Here is a 17724-nt window from a genome sequence, read left to right on the forward strand (position 1 = left end):
AGCGGTTTCCAGTAAAATGTTAGACGTTCAGTGTTTAAATCCTGCTATCATCCAGGACATAGAACGTCTAACATCCCCTCAACAGGAAGTGTTAAAATTGTCACTCTCAGAGTCTCAGGTAGCGTGCAAACTTCTGCCAGGCGTTTCTGTATGGGTGTTAAGCACAGTAAAAATTAGTAAACTAATTTATTTGTCGTCCTCCGTGTTTGAACGGCGTGGTCTCCACTTCCGTGAAGACGGAGTTGGCTTTCTTACTGTCACAAGTGACAGCCGTTACGTCCTGGTCCCCAGTAGGGTGGGGGGGGTGTCCAATCTTAGATCTTCGAGTCTTAAACCGTGAAGCAGTTAAAGTACTCAAGGTCAAGATGTTACAGTGAAGGCGGTCGTGTCGCATATTCAACATTGTGATTGGATTCGGAACGATTGATCCGAAGGATGCATTTATTCGCATAGTAAGACTGCCACAACACAGGAAGTTCCTGAGGTTCGCTCTTGGGGGAAAAGCTTACCAATTTCGGGTCTCCCATTCGGCTAGCCTTGTAACCGCACGTATATGAAATGTATGGATGTATTACTGGCTCCATTGGGATTCCGGGGCATTCACATTTTGAATTACATAGGCGATTGCTAAAATTAGCACAATCACATGAGATGGTGCTTCAACACAGAGACAGTGTGTTAGCTCATCTAGTTTCTCTAGGGTTGAGACTCAACACCAAGAAAAGTGTTTTTTCTCCTGCCCAGAGAACGACTTATCTAGGGTTTGTTCGGTTTTTGGTCACAAGGTGGGCACAACGGTTTTCCCGCTCGAATCAAGACCATTCAGTATTCCCTGAGCAAAGTCAGGCTAGACCAAGATCTTACTGATCATCAGCACCAGAGTGTCAGGTCTAATGGCATCAGCATCCACGGGTTTCCCTTTGGGGTTGTTGCACATAAGACCATTTCAGTTGTGGCTCAAAGCTAGAGGACTTAGGGCCAATCCTCAGGCAAATAAAGTGGCGCACATACACTATGTGGCTTGTGGCTTCGTACACTAACTATGTGGTTCAGACCCCGGTTTTTGCCTTGGGTCCCACTCTAGGCGTACCTTGTCGTCGCAAGTTGCTAATGACGGGCGCTTCCCTGACGGGCTGGGGTGCGGCCTTAAGTGGCTGAAATACTTTCTCCCCCAATTGAGGGGCCGTCATGTCCTAGTGCAGGTGGACAGTACAGCTAAAGTCTCATATATAATCACCAGGGGGGTCTGTGCTCACGCTATCAGAATAGCGAGACAGATTTTTCTCTGGGCTCAGAACAAGTTCCTGTCACTCGAGCAGTGTACATTCAAGGGCGGTTGAATGTGGGAGCAGATTTACTGTCCAGACAGAGTTAAAGATGGGGGTGGGGGGGTGGGGGGGGTTGGAAACTCCACCCAGAATTAGTCAAGCAGATCTGGATCAGATTTTACAGAGTGGGAGTGGACCTCTTCGCCTCTTCTCAGACAGCGCAATGTCCCTGCTTCTCTCTGTCACCCAGCCCCACTAGGTCTGGATGTGATGGTCCATACATGGCCCAAAATGCGTCTGTATGCCCTCCTTCCAGTCGCCAACAAGGGGCTTGCTTCTTATCGATAGCGCTGCGTTGGTCGAACAGGGTTTGGTTCTCGGAGATAGTGTCTCTCCTCAACGGCTCGCCTTGGGCGATTCCGGCGAGGAGGGACCTTCTGTCTCAGGCAGAGGGCACGATATTCCATTCCAGGCCCGACCTGTGGAACCTTCATGTTTGGCCCCTGAAGGGCACCAACTGAGGGACACGGGGCTTTCGCCTGCAGTTATTGAGACCATCCTAAGTGCTAGGGCTTCCTCCACTCGGAAAGTTTATGCTAATAAATGGGGTGTCTTTGAAAGGTGATGTACGACACAATGTAGATTCAGTCAACTGCCAGGTTACTTCAGTTCTGGATTTTCTGCAAGAAAAGTTGTCATCAGGCACCTGCCCCTCCACTCTCAGGGTTCATGTGGCCGCTCTTTCGGCTTGCCACGCCTTGGTGGATGGGGTGCTGCTCGGGAGACATCCTCTACTCGCTCGCTTCATTCGTGGGGTTAGGCGGTTGAGGCCACCTGTTAGAACCAAGATCCCTTCATGGGACTTAGCTTTAGTCCTCGAGGGTCTGGTTGAGACCCCCTTTGAACCATTAGCTTGCCCCCAACTCTCAGGGTTTATGTGGCTGCTCTTTTGGCTTGCCACGCCCTGGTGGATGGGGTGCCGCTTGGGAGGCATCCTCTGCCTGCTCACTTTGTTGTGCCAGGCAGTTGTGGCCTCCATTAAGAACCAAGATCCCTTCATGTGACTTAGTTTTAGCCCTCGAGGGTCTGGTTGAGACCCCTCTGAACCTTTAGAATCAGCGCCTGACAAACTTCTGACCCTAAAGATGGTTTTTCTTATGGCTATAACTTCTCTGAAAAGAGTTGGGGACATGCAGGCTCTGTTGATATCGCCATCCTGCTTAGACTTTGCCCCAGGTTTGGTGAAAGTGATTTTGCATCCCCACCCTGACTACCTGCCTAAGGTTCCTTTCTTGACTGTACATCCTGTCACTCTTGAAACCTTCTGCCCTCTGCCTTTCACAACGCCAGATCAGGAGAAACTTCATAGACTGTGTCCAGTCCATGCTCTTCAGGCCTACGTCCACCGCACTAGCCAGTGGCGTAAGTCAGAGCAACTGTTTGTTTGGCATGGGGGCCATAACAGAGGTTCTGCCGCCACCAAACAATGTCACATTGGGTCAGGGATGCTACTGCTCTTGCCTATGAGGCGCGTGGTCAAGCTTCGCCTATAGGATTAAGGGCTCACTCCACCAGGGGAGTCGCCTCTTCTACTGCGTTAGCAAGGGGTGCTCCCTTACAAAGTGTTTGTGATGCGGCAGGTTGGTCCTCTCCGCACACATTCATAAGACTTTATAGCTTGGATGCTCATGCCACTCCGGGCTATCATGTCCTTGAGTCGACATCACAGGCTAATGCCTGAGGCTTCTTGCGTTCTTGTGCACACCTACACAACCGTAAGGGGTCCAGGCACCATCAAGCACGGCGGCGTGGGTATTCTCGTTCCCATTTGCATAAGCTTATGCAGCATTGAGTGTAGCTTTTGTAAGGTGGAAAATAATCAAAGATATTTGAAATAGAACAAAATCATCTGCTTTGCTGTTAACTGCCATCGTCGTGATCAAGATATTGAAATTGACTCAACCCCCTCCCCCTTAACGCCATCAGAAGGGCCAGTTTGAGTTAGAAAGACAAAAGAATGACTGGCCGGCTGGCCAAAAGGTTTTCGCACCTTTGATACTATGGGGGAAGTTTTGTCTGATTGGTTACTTTCAAATGTATCACGGTTTGGTCGGATTGGTCAGTTTTACAAGAGTCAGATTTGAATTTGGTGACATCAGGGAAGAGGATAAAAGAGGATTTCATCTGTAGCTCGCTCTCTTTGGATTCTCTGCTTTCTCTGGAGAGAGCTGTTCTTTAGCTCTCTCTTTCTTTCTTTCTCTCTCTCTCTCCCTCTTTCTCTCTCTCTCTTTCTCTCTCTATCTCACAGGTAACATTCTAGGCAGAGGCCTACTGAGCATAATTAAGGGTTTATGTTTTACATTTATTTGAAACTATTTTAAGTGTAACCATAACCAGTATTTGTGTTTCCTTTTAGAAGAGATTTATGTCTATGATGTAATTGACATTTTACATTTACTTGATTGTTAATAAATTGTTACATTTTGATCCTTTCTGAATTAATCTGTAATTATTAACTATCTCCAATGTGGAACGGTATAATTGCAACAAAGGGTTAAAACGGAACGATTAAATGTATGATTAACTATCAAATATAGATGACCAAACAACCGGTTGGCATTCTCTTCTAAATGTGACAACTATGATAAATGGAGTCAGATAAAGAATATTATAATCAAATCCATTCTTCCAGCTGAGACACTGAACGCGTGCGGCCTTCACCGCGGTTCGCTACCGATCCTTGGAGCGAATTCATGCGGTCTTACACTTTTGAAAGGGAACACTTGGGGTTACTTGACTGTAACCCTGTTCCCTGATAAAGCGGAACGAGATGCTGCATTGCTAGGCCGTGCTGATGATGCTTCAGGACTGGTCTTCAAACAAAGAAGATCTGGTTTGCTCCAGCTGAAGCTCATCTATTTATAGCCTCGTGCAGCAGGTGCACCTATGACGTCACCGGCCGAGGCTATAAATACCTCCGGGTCAATTTCATTGACGTGTTTTCACAGTATTTTCACAGCTGGTTATGTCAAAGACATTTTCCATTTGCATAAGCTTATGCAGCATTGAGTGTAGCTTTATCAGGGAACAGGGATACAGTCAAGTAACCCCAAGTGTTTTCTTTGTATCCATCAATTAAAATAAAAATGTCTTCATGAATTTTTCTTCCTGTTTCTTTTCTCCTCCATGTGTGGGATAGATTTTCCATTAAAAGTGTAATGTTTTGAGTTTGATAACGTTTGCTTTAACGTCTTTTTTTTTAACTTAGTTTAGGCCAGTCAAGAATAAGTTTGAAATTGCGTGCTGTTCAGACTATTTCCTGTTTACCTATTAGAAGGCTTGTGATTGGGTTAAGAAAAATAGACGTAATTCTATGCGACAACGTGTTACTTAACGGAGAGCTTACGACCTACTAGCTACGTTCTGCCTTAACCCTTAATCGTCCCTCAAGTAGGGTTTACGTTTGAGTCCCTTGGGGTCAGATAGACCCCAAACTTTTACAGAGTGATTGCATAAGGAAATATACATTTTTTACATGGAAAACTGTATATCATTTTTTTTATTTACTTCTCAACTATACATTTATGCTGTGTTTTGTAGGTATTTGGTAGTTTTTTTTGACCTATTTACTGCACAAATACTTAGTCATAAATTGGCTCATTAAAAAAAAATTTTTTATGAAAAAATCACTTGAATTATGATCTTAATTAAATATAAAAAGTTTTTGGACATTGCTCTATGTGTTAGGGATAGAATACTGCCATCTGCAGGTTTGTGGAAAAACTTTAGGAATTATAGTTTAAGAGAGAGAGTGCAATGACCACATTATCCACTAGAGGTCCATAGGGAAGTTATGCAAAAGTTAAGCTGCCTCTCATCTGTCACGTGAAACTTAGAGAAAACTAAAGTGAGGACTCATGTGCGCGAAGGAATGATTTTTAATATAAAATAAACATAAACAAAACCAAAAAACCCACGAGGGGGAAAAAACATAACATAACAGAGAACTGAATAACTTGAACATACCAGGGGATCACAGAGAAGGGAGACGTAGACAGAACAACGTACCGACCAGGACTGAGAACACAAGGGAACTATTTAAAGGGTACAAATGAGGCAGGTGATTAGGGAACACAGGTGGGGCAAATTAAACCAATGACAAGATAACAAAGAGGGTGGGAACTAGACTAGGACGGAAAATAACAAACCACCACATGTGCTGCACAGGACAAGACAGGTATGTGACATCATCTTTCTTTTATTTGCCCTTTTCCATCTCTTTCTCATGATTGTTCCATGTTGCATTTGTGCTCTAGTATTTGTCCTTCATTTATGTATGGATTTTTTTCAGATTTATGCCAGTTTTGTTGATTTTATTTGCCAGTTTCTATAAAAATGCTCTCTGTTGCAGTCACACGTGTGTGTTTGTGTGTGTGTGTGTGTGTGTGTGTGTGTGTGTGTGCGTGTGCGTGTGTGTGTATGAGACAGAAAGTTCGTTCCACTTTGTGTTTATGCTCTAGGACCAGATCTTGATATAAATGTAGACATTTTCAGATTTATACTGGATTTAGTTGATTTTTTTTACAAACAAAGTGAAAATTTTTTTTTTTTACATTTTCCCATTCATTGCCAAAATCTAAAAAATGCTCCAGACACCTGTGTGAGTGTGTGTGTGTGTGTGTGTGTGTGTGTGTGTGTGTGTGAGTGAACATGCTTGTTCCATATTGTTTGTTGATTTTATTTGCCAATTTCAATAAAAATACTCTCTGTTGCAGTCACACACATGTGTGTGTGTGTGTGTGTGTGTGTGTGTGTGTGTGTGTGTGTGTGTGTGTGTGTGTGTGTGTGTGTGTGTGTGTGTGTGTGTGTGCGTGCGTGGGCATGTTTTTGTGAAATATCAGGCCACAAATGTGTATAATGACAGGGTTATGACATAGGTATTACAAAAAGAGGGTGAAATATGAGGACGTTCCCCATGTCCTCACTTTTCAAAATGCTTATAAATCACACAGAATAAGTTTTTTTTCACAGAAAGTGAACTGCACAGTCTCCTGTGATGGGTAGGTTTAGGGTTAGGGGCAGTGTAAGGGGATAGAAAATACGGTTTGCATGGTATAAAAACCATTACGACTATGGAATGTCCCCACATTTCATGTGTGTGTGTGTGTGTGTGTGTGTGTGTGTGTGTGTGTGTGTGTGTGTGTGTGTGTGTGTGTGTGTGTGTGTGTTGTGTGTGTGTGTTTGTGTGTGTGTGTGTGTGTGTGTGTGTATCGGTCTGTCAAGAATCTAGACTAAACCTGGAGGCGAACTTTTGATTGGCCCTCTGGACTGCTGTCCTTTACTGGACTCTTGCTCTTTTTTTAATTCTTTTTTATTATTTATATTTCATCTTAACTGTTACTCACCAAACATAGAACCTTGTGCAATTTTCTCAGTAAAACCTTCTGGGGAATACGTTGTTCTATTTGTTTGATTAACTACCTTGGCAAACTAGTTAGACTTGTAACAACATGCCCCAATTTCCCGCTAATCTACCCACGCACTTCTTGTGTATCTTCATGTGTATTTTATTTCCTTGATCACTTGTGAAGCAAACACTTGCTCTCCATTTCACTCTCAGTAAGCTCTGGTCTCTCATCTTTTTACTCAGGTAATGTATTTTAAAATGTTTTAATACACAATTCTTAAAAAAAATTGTAAAAAAAAATTTTTTTTTACTGTTATATCTCTTGTAGAGGTATAATGCTTTTACATGTCTGTTTTTGAAGTAGGTTTTTTAAAATGAGAATTTCAACTATTACGTTTCATTATCTACCTTAATTGTCTGATTCATGAAATTATTGTATGTCTTTCTCTCTCTCTCTCTCTCTCTAGTAAACTTTGAAATATGGAGGTGAGAAATACTTGTTTAACATCTTTGATTAATTCATAAGTATTGGTAAAGGTTTTACATTCAGTTGTATGCGCCACAATTTGCTCTCTTTGATAGAAAAAGTGCCATAATTTGAACCTGGAAATTTGAAATAAATCCCAAAATACAGATTGTTTTATTCAAAATCCCTTTCCCTCTTTAATGTTTATCTAGAAAGTCGGACGTTCAATCGTTTCTGGAAAGTGGTGTAACGAGCTTGGTTCTACGATGGATCTGAAGGAGGATGAGAATGGTCAGATTAGCGGGACGTACATAACCAATGCTGAGTTCTTTAAGTTCAACAGCCCAAAAGAAGGTGCTAAACTTGTGGGCTACACCAATACACACAAGAATAATGGGACCACTACTATGACGACTACTATTACCTTCTGCATGGCCTGGAAGGAAGAAGGTGGGTTTGGCCAGCTAATACAGTGCAGTGAGACAACAACAAAAAAACACATATATACTGTATGAAATATATATCCAGCTACTCTGAATAATCTAAAGATTATGAAGCTTTGCTTATCAAATAAATGTATCTTGGTTTAAAAAATGTTTAGATAATTTTACTGGAAAACGTGAGAATTCTGTCTAAGAAAATATACATTTGCAGTGTACAGATTTGTTTGAAACATTAATTTTTGATTAGGCTCCTGTAGTGGATTCACTGGCCAGATCTTCAAGGATGACAAAAATCTTGATGTAATGAAGACCACCTGGCTTCTACATTCACCTGTGGATTGCCTGAACAAAAACTGGGAAACAACATGGTTAGATGTTTAATTTACTTTTGACAGAACTTCAGAAACGTTTATGTTTACTTGTTTACCCATATGAACTCATATTTCCCTTGTATTTTGGATAGTGTTGGGGAGAACACATTCCGCAAACACCAGTGAAAGAGATTCTGAAGATAAGAAGAAAATGACCTGATAAACATTTTTCAAGTTAATTATCAAAATAAAGTTTTATTAACATTTTTTGATACATGTTTGTTTGTATTATTGTCTTGTTTACCAGTAAAAATATCTAAACTTGAGAAGCAAAATTGCATTAGATATAAATCCCCGATAATTGTAGTGGAATTGGCTTGGCAGTTGACACGTCCACACTTCCCATCCTGATTGTGAAATGGCATTGTCTCTCGTGAACAATTGTGTAATGCTAAAGTTCAGGTGTAGGTGTAGCGGGGTCATTTTCAGCGATTAAAACCTTAAGTTCTCTTTCTTGCAAAAGAAGTTCAAGTGGCAGTTTCAGAAGTCAAAATGAGATGTCGATCACCGCATCTGAATTTACCTTTGATCAGTTGCCCAATACAGAGTGTTTATTTACACCAAGTGCAAATAGCGTGCCTTGTTGGCAAGTGCTATTCCCACTAGCTCCGCCTGACAATACCTGGTTAGGCCAAACAAGATTTAAAAAAGACGTGTGTATTTCAACATTTTCAGTGGTGTAGTCAGTAAAGCATAAGTCTTAAGGATCTTGATTTTGACATGATCGACCCGGGTTCAAATCCGCCTTTTGCCGATCCCGCTCTTCTCCCTTTTCCCATCACACCGGAAAGGCATTTACTTTCAATAAAAATTAAGAAAATGTTCTAAAAATGGAAATAAAGTGCCTAACAAAATGTTTAATAATAATAAGAGCATTTATTGGGTAGGGTTAGAGGTAGGGCTTTTATTGTCCCATTAAGGCAGCATCGATTTAATAATTTTAATGAATATAATCATTTACACTCTGTTATTATTGCATCCTCTTAATGTACAACAATACTGAGGTGCAAATAGTATGTATCTGTCAAAATAAAGTATAAATTGCATGCAATTACTATTTACACATCTGGCAAAGAACTGCTACTTTTACATGGTGTAAATAGAATATATCACTATTTTCACTTAATAAATTGCATCTACAGCTATTTGCACTTAGTGTAAATATCATCTATCGCTAAGAAAATATGCTATTTGCACTTAGGTGGTTTGATGGAAACCAAATTATTTTGCAGTCACTGTTAATTTTGCAATCACAGCTTCATAATACTATTTACGAATATCCTGACAAGATTGTGTGTTGATAACTTAGGTCGGATTCAATTTACTTAATCTGAGAATAGTGCTGCAACGGATCGTCATTGATCCGTGATCCGTTCGGATCAATATCTTCGGTTCGGCACACACGTGATCTGCGGATCGATTTCTGAAAAAAAAAAAGTTGTGCGCATATTCAGTCCACACACAGCGTGATCATGGCGAGCGGAGGAACGGAGGAGCTCGAACGCCCCACGTCATTTAAATCCCCTGTGTGGGAGCATTTTGGCTTCCCTGTCAAATATAGTGATGAAGGAAAGAGGTTAGTGGATAAAACCTTGATAGTGTGTAGGCACTGTGGCACAAGAAAGCCATATGACAGTGGAAACACATCAAGCATGGCCGCGATTTGAATCGACATCACCCCGGTGTTTCACTGACAGGAGTGAAAACGAAACAACCGCTTATCACCGCGGCATTTAAGCAGCCCCTTGTTGCACAATCAGACCGGGCTAAAGCCATCACAAACGCTATCGGTGTGTTTATAGGCGTAGACATGAGGCCATATTCAGTTGTGCAAAACGAGGGCTTTAAGCACATGCTGAAAGTGCTTGAGCCACGTTAATGCCAAAAATCAAATAAATGCAGTGAATGAGGCAGGACTGTTTGCACCAATTAGATTAAAAAAGGTTAGAGAGAAAACTAAAGCACCATGGTACAACAGTGCTACACATGTTATCAAGAGAGAAACTCGTAACTTAGAGCGTAAATGGAAACAAACTAATTTAGAGGTCTTTAGAATCGCGTGGAAAGATAGTATGTCACGTTATAAAAAGGCCCCAAAAGCAGCCAGGGCTGAGCATCTCCGCAAACTAATCGAAAATAACCAAAATAATCCAAGGTTTTTATTTAACACCGTGGCTAAACTAACAAATAAACAAGCATCGCCTGAGCAAAATATTCCGTTACAGTTTAGTAGTAATGATTTTATGAATTTCTTCACTGAGAAAATAGAAAGCATCAGAAACAAAATTGTAAATGTACAATCTTTAATGATGTCTTATGATTCAACCGCAATTTTTGCCCCTCAAGAACTACTACACCGCTTTACAACTATAGGACAGGAAGAGCTAAATAAACTTATCATTGCATCTAAACCAACAACATGTTTATTAGATCCAATACCCACTAAACTACTGAAAGAGTTGTTACCTGTAGTGGAAGAGTCTCTTCTCAATATTATTAACTCGTCTTTATCTTTAGGTCATGTTCCAAGAATATTCAAGTTGGCAGTCATAAAACCTCTCATTAAGAAGCCACAATTAGATCATAATAACCTAGCAAATTACAGACCACTTTCAAATCTTCCATTCATGTCTAAAATACTAGAAAAAGTTGTGTCCGCTCAATTGTGCTCTTTCTTGCAAGAAAATGATATCTAATGAAAAATTTCAATCAGGATTCAGGCCGCATCATAGCACAGAAACCGTGCTCGTTAAAATCACAAATGATTTACTTCTAGCTTCTGACCAAGGCTGTATCTCAATACTAGTTCTACTCGATCTTAGTGCTGCGTTCGATACTATAGATCATAAAATACTCTTAGATCGACTTCAAAATTACACTGGTGTTCAGGGACAGGCATTGAAGTGGTTTAGATCGTACTTATCAGACCGCTACCATTTTGTCTGTCTAAATGGGGAAAAATCAAAGATAACGTCAGTAGACTATGGGGTGCCGCAAGGATCCGTGTTAGGCCCTCTGCTATTTTCAATATATATGCTGCCACTTGGTAATATTATAAGAAAACATGGAATTAATTTCCACTGTTATGCTGATGACACTCAATTATATATTTCATCACGACCAGATGAAAACGCTAAATTATCTAAACTGACAGCATGTGTTGAAGATATTAAATAATGGATGACGTGTAATTTTCTGCTATTAAATTCAGATAAAACAGGTATTACTTATTGGTCCAAAAAACTGCCCACAAAACCTCTCACAATACAACTTTAACTTGGAAGGATGTCCTGTGTGAAGGAAATTTTACATTTAGATGTGTTTTACTATTAGATGTGTTTTTATTTCATCTAGATGTGGTTTTAACTCTTAGAAGTGTTCATTTTACTTAGAGGTGTTTTTACTTAGATGTGAACCTTAACCTTTTATTCCTAGATGTGTATCACTTGTTAACATTGAACTATTAACATTGAACATGTATTTGTACTAATCATTATTAAAGAAATGTAACCAAGCTTTTAGAAATGCATATATTAAGTGCAGGAACATATTGTTCTGAGTGATAGAGTACTCTGTTGCAAGGAAGCTGGGTAGTGCAAGAGGTCAAGATGACATATCGTACTTTACAAGTATGTGCGCGGCTGTAATTAGACTAGGAATAGACAGGATATGTGACAATAACGTAGCTTAAGAACAGGAACTTCTGCAGACATGAATATTGTGTTGTCTAGTTAGAATTTATGCTGAACAGGGGTTTTGAATAAAGATGTTTCCTTTTAAGGCAAACAAGATTGGATGCAACCCACTCAGGATGTATGAAGGGTATATAATGGAACCCCGGAGAGCAAACTTTGCCCTTCTCATGACAGACATTCTCTGTATGTGAACTGCCTATTTCTTGCAAGAAATAAAATCATGTTTGATACTTTGACTTTTCAAAGGTTTGAATTTGTATTCCTTCCTCCTCATTTTTCGAATAGAATTATTTCCACAACAAATGGCGACGAGGACGATGGGATGCAGTGAACCAACCGATCGGCGTGATTGAGAGGGCAATTGACTGATCATCCCGAGAGAGCAAACTCTGCGGCTCAATATCCTCAATTTAAAGGAGAGAGAATTGTCCTACTCATCACGACGAGCGGAGGTGAACGCACTCCCAGAATTGAACTCACGAGGTCATCAAAAGACGGTGAGAGAAAATTATTTACGTGGTAGGGTAAATATAAGTTTAAGTAAATATTTGCGTGTTGAATATTTCTGCTAAAAGGGTAAGAGATTTGGAATAAGCCTGAGAGTAAGTTTCCAAAGAGGGTTTGAGAATAAGAGTTTCTCAAATGCCAAGTGTTAATTGTTTCCCCAAAAGGGCCAGAAGTTGCGAGAATAACCTAGAAATTTCTCGAGCGTCCAAACAAGGTGCAGTTTGAAATAAGCCTGACAGTAACTTTCAAACATTGAGTAAGGCACTTGTTTGGGAAAAAGACCTAGCATCGACGGATGTGGGCATTTTTGAAAGTCCTAAATTGACGAATTTAGGCAGGCGTGGTGGCCACGCTGGGGGAAAGAATTAACACAGTAAATATAGTACGTGGTGACCACGTGAGAGAAAGGATTCAACTGCGCAAATATAAATACTGTTAATAGAAACAATGGGTAAAGAGAGTTCGAAAAGCGTGGAGGAGGAACATTTTAATTTCTCTAAGAGCTCATACAAAGCTATGGACAGAATAATGGGAACTTGGTATCATGCTTTTGTGCCGTATTTGATAAGTCAATATGGGTTTAACGGGGGTTTAAGTGTGTCAAATTTGACACAGACCAAAGTAAATTGGGCGACTCATTTCGTCAAAAAGAAGGACAGAGAGGCATTGACTGTGGAGAAATGAAACTGAGAAATTAAAATACCACAGCTGTTTAAAGATCACCGGTGAGTATGAACTTTGACTAAATTTTGGCTAACATTTTGAGTAATATGATCGGTAATTTGATTAGTCGGTATATATAAAGATTTTAAGATGAACAAGAGCAAATGCTGTAAGCAGCTCCGCTCTGAAACCCTGACTTCAAAGAAATTTGCTGGACTGATGAAGATAATGGGCAGAAATGTTTTTATTGTAATTGGAAGTTTACTGGCTACAAACAAAGAGAGAACAAGAACATTCAAATTTGTTGAATTTGTTCAAAATTTTGTGCGTATTCATTAATTTATAAAATGGGTGAGGTGCCATACCCGAAGGGAGATATACAATTGAGTAACTAAAAATAATGTTGGGGGGGGGGAAAGCAGACAGCACCATAAATTGCAAGCCATTGTCTGTTTTATTGGACCCCGAGCAAGCTCTGTTCTCAGACAGACTGCCACTTTTGGAGCACACAGGTTGCTGAACGTTGCTCCATAAGATAAAGAGGAGAGTGTTTAATTGTGGTCAGCGGGGCCATTTTGCACGTAATTGTGTCTGGACACCTATAAGGTGTAAAAAGTGTGGCAAATCAGGCCACCAGACTAAATTCTATAAACGAAACCCAGTAAAAAGAAAGTAACAGAGGTTTACACTCTGTCTATGAAAATGAGATAACAATAAGATTAATAAAGTCTTTAATGATTATTTTTGAAGGAAGGATTTGAGATAATTTTAATATGAGGTTAAAATTAAAGTTAAAGATGATAAAACATGTTTTAAAAGATATACAAGATATATAAATCCTGATTAACCGAGTTTTAAATGAAAAATATATCATAAATATGTTCTTGCTCTTCTCACTTTTGCAAAACTCTGATAATGATGATTTGACTGAATATTGGGTTGTTGAAATAACTATAGGTGTTAAAATGTTGAAAACCCTAGAAGTTGATGTTTTGGTTTCAAAAGATAAGCCTGTGCTGAGCTGAAATAAACAATTTGTAATCTCAATCCGGCCACCACGTGGCCTAACTTGAGTAACAGAGACTCAATCTGAGTGGAAATTATAGTTTCTGAATTCATTTTGGGGGCAAAAGACAAATATAAAGTTATGATCACTTGAAAATGTGATTTCTGTCTAAAGATAGAGTTAAAAGGAAAATGTCTTATATTTATTTGAAAACAAAGCCAAATCTTACGCTGAGCTAGTGTGAGGAGTGAAAGGTTTATGAAAATGCAGTGTACCAACCCTGAAGGCCTCAGAGTCTCTCTCTGATCCCAGACCAGCTCAAAGCTGATATCTGAGCCTGTGCCACAGATGATAGAAGATATTGATGAGTAAGGGCACAGGGCATCATGTGAACATAATAGACAGTTATTTGTTAAGATATAAAAAGGTGCCATCAAGAGGGCAATAAGACATGTTTTAAAAATACAGACTTTTAATGAACTGAAATGTTTGACGAATGTATGATATGACCAGTAACTTCTGTCTGCTCTTAGCCTTCACCATGTACAGAACTGATGGCCTTGGTCACAGATGTAGCAGAACATTAAATTGAATGGACAGGTGTTTTGGCTAAATTCACTGAGTATAATCTAAAGCACTGCTATGGGGCAGCTTTGAAGAAGTATGATAGATTTTAGTGATTAAGTTGTGTTATAATTAACCTGCCTCCATGTTTTTACTCATTTGAAAGCAGACCAGATGGCTCTGATGACTCTTGAATGCACTTTCCAAAAGGCTCCAGAAAATATCGGATCCTGTTTAGGGTCAAAGATCTCAAAGCGATGAGAGGTTGAGCACGATGTGGTTGTTCCCGATGACGGGTAAGACTTCCTACGGCCTGACGGGGGGCAACCCAAGCCAGGGAAATCACGATAAGTCATCTCGGACCCCCCCGAAAAAAAAAAAAAAGGAAAAAAAAAAAAAAAAAATGGAGGAGGGGGTTTTATGTGAGGTGTGTATGAGAGGTGAGGCAGATGTCTGTGAGGCCAGCAGCATCTCTGTGTTGGGAGGGAGCTGTGTTTCGTAGGGGCCAAGGTCAAGACTGGACACAGTAGCCCGTGCCCTAATTAGGCCCCTCTATACCGCTCACCAAATACCGCATAAATTGAGAGCCAGGAAACACCCTGAAGAAAAGAGCAATGATTGGCATTTTAGAGCCAGCTGAGACCATACTGTGATTGTGATTGATAACTTTGTGGAACAGAACAAAATGTATTAGTATCAGTAAGGCTGTATGATATTGAACTAAAATGTCTCTATCATAGTCTTAATCCTGCAGGTCATTAGATGGAAGAGGATAATTTGGAGACATGGTGATGGCTTTAAGAGGATGGCTTTTGAAGTTTAAAGAGAAGTTCTGGATAACAGAGGTATCTAAACTAAAGATAACTTGAAACAATTTCACAGTATAACTTATTGGAGATGTTCTAATTTGAAAGTTCAACAGTTACATTTCTAAACTTTGTGAAGGATTGATGAATTAAGGGTTAGTGAATTTAACATTATAGTAAAAGTCTTAGAAGACTGCTGAAAAGATAATGTGGATGAGAGAGGGAGAGAGAGACTGCTTGAATGGAGCCATGGATTGTACTCTGCCTGTGACTGAGACAAACCAAAAACAATGATATCAGAACAAAACAACCCAACTGATTTTTCTAAAAATATATTAGTAATGAACAGATTTGAAACTGGTTAAGAAACCATGTAAAAGCACATTTTGAGAATGAGCAGTTCATATTTATGTGTCCTGATTGAGTGTAGTGTGCAATTAACCTCTGGAATGAGTGTTTTTATCATCACAGATGGGTTAGTTAAGTCAAACGACAAACGCTAAAGAAGCTGATTATTCTGAGCGAATCTGGTGAAAAGATGATCCAGAACATGGACGAGCTGTAAATGGATGGGTATCCAGCTCAGTCTGTTAATGGTAATTATGACTACTTTGTCCTTTATGATGTTGTTTTGAATTAATCTATGGATTAGTGTATATGTTAAAGGGGAATAATTAGAGATTGCCGCCCATCATGGGTTTAACACCCTTGTATAAATTCAACAGAGGGTCGGAGTTTAAATAATGTCAATTGATTAAGAATGGCAAATGTAAATTTTATAGACTGGACGGCAGAGACAAGGAGACAAATTAACTAAAGTCACTATAATCTAAAATATCAAGAGACTCCCTAGTATTTATGAAAGGCCAGAGGGTGAACAAAAGGAGAACTTCTAAGAAACAAAAGAGTTTTATTTTATGTTTCCTCTGAATGGAGGCATGACACTAGATGTCTAAGAGAGCTTCTATTTCTGTATTAAGGGCTGAAGGAGCAGGCAGAGAAGGCTTTCTGTGACTGGGATTGGGATAAGAGAAATATAATATTTTGGTTTCGGCAGAGCAGTAGAGATAAGAAACAATAATGAGCATATGGTGCATCTTTTTGAGAGACAAATAATGTGACAAGTTAAAACAAGAGAGAAATAACCCGAAAAGATAGATTTTTTGGTGGAAAATTGATTTATGAACGATTTATGAACACCCTAACACAAGTGTTAATAGACATATATGAATTGAAAAATCATTTTGAAATGGCTTTAAAGAAATGGATGATGACTTATAGTACAAATTTGAATACTTTATAAAGTGATATGGGAGATTAGGAAAATTTGCAAGATGATAAGTGTCACTGCCAAATGACATGAATTAAGAGGTTCAAGATTTTGGGCCAATTGGAAAGAGTTACGTCCAAAGAGTTTTAATGGACAGGAAATGGAGAAAAGGGTAATTTGAAAAAGAGCCCTGATGAATTGATGTTGAATGGTTTACTGATAACAGGAACTGAAAAGATTTTGATAAGAATTGGGTATTGAGTATGATTAAGTATGATGTCACGAGATAAAGATGAGCGAACGTGCTGATTGAATGTAATATGAATTGATAATTATGTCATTTCGATGAAGTATATTTAACATAAATCTAAAATTGTTTATGTTCATTAATTGTTTAAATATGATGTGGGCTATGGTGAGTGAAAATGGGTCTGTTGGAAATAGTAAGTAGGGTGGTTTGTGAAGAATTGTTGAAAAGATTGACTTAAGGAAGGTTGATAAGTATGTAAAGCACAGTGAGAAACTGTGCGCATGTAGATAAGATTGTAGCATGAAATCGAGGTAGAGAGCGAAGTGACCCCATTGGTAGACACACAAAAGAGAATCGGTGCATGATAGAAATTTGTGCTTTGGAACTATGCCCTGCATGGGCAGATGTGTCATCTGAACTGAGAGCAAGGAATGTAGACTGAAGGATGTTTTATGTATTGTTTAGTTTCAGTTTGAGTTTGAGTTTGAGTGAATGCCAAAAAGGTCTGTTATGATTTTGATTAATCAAGAGAACCACTGATTGTTTGTTTTTTCAAATATGTTCTCTAAAGTATTTAGTCTCTGAGGAGTGACTGTGGGTCTGGCCTAGGGATGTGTGTGTCGTCAAACGGTTGATAGCAGAAAGTTGGCATGTTTGGATTTTGGAGGTATCACACACCCCTAACATGACGGAAGTGCAGTAACAGTGATTACTGACTTAGCCCGGCTTCCAGAGATGAAATATGGATTTCTTTCATTTTATTGGATATTTTCAATATGTTTATGGGAAACTTTCTAGTTAAGACTTTACTAGTATGTAGCTATGTGTAAATGCGCAGCGAAACTAACAACAGAGTTTATTTCAACAGGAAACCGTAAGAGCAGCAGCCGCAGCACAGCAGTCAAAGGAACCAGAATGTCTTTTATTATCTGAAACTAACACAAATGTTTTGCCTTCCTTATAGACTATGCAGTTTTTCAACTCAGGGCCAGAGAAACGCAGCGATGG

General features: G+C 39.5%; 1 protein-coding gene across 1 annotated transcript; it reads left to right on the forward strand.

The window, feature by feature from the left end:
* The first annotated feature begins 6822 nt into the window (after window positions 1–6822).
* Window positions 6823–11885, forward strand: LOC307122393 (avidin-like). The gene is made up of 4 exons (XM_079846380.1): window positions 6823–6935; window positions 7354–7591; window positions 7832–7952; window positions 8048–11885. Exons 2-4 carry the CDS (start codon window positions 7408–7410, stop codon window positions 8079–8081), a joined length of 339 nt encoding a protein of 112 aa, XP_079702506.1. The 5' UTR covers window positions 6823–6935; window positions 7354–7407; the 3' UTR covers window positions 8082–11885.
* The last annotated feature ends 5839 nt before the right edge of the window (window positions 11886–17724 follow it).

Source organism: Gobio gobio, assembly GCF_949357685.1.
Source record: "Gobio gobio genome assembly, contig: scaffold_88, whole genome shotgun sequence".
In the NCBI taxonomy this organism is placed as follows: Eukaryota; Metazoa; Chordata; class Actinopteri; order Cypriniformes; family Gobionidae; genus Gobio; species Gobio gobio.

Excerpts from the sequence above, each read along its gene's own strand:
- LOC307122393 (XM_079846380.1), top strand. The coding sequence starts at position 7,408 with ATGGATCTGAAGGAGGATGAGAATGGTCAGATTAGCGGGACGTACATA. Across the intron at positions 7,592-7,831 it reads CATGGCCTGGAAGGAAGAAG|GCTCCTGTAGTGGATTCACT; the intron begins GTGGGTTTGGCC and ends ATTTTTGATTAG. Across the intron at positions 7,953-8,047 it reads AAAAACTGGGAAACAACATG|TGTTGGGGAGAACACATTCC; the intron begins GTTAGATGTTTA and ends TATTTTGGATAG.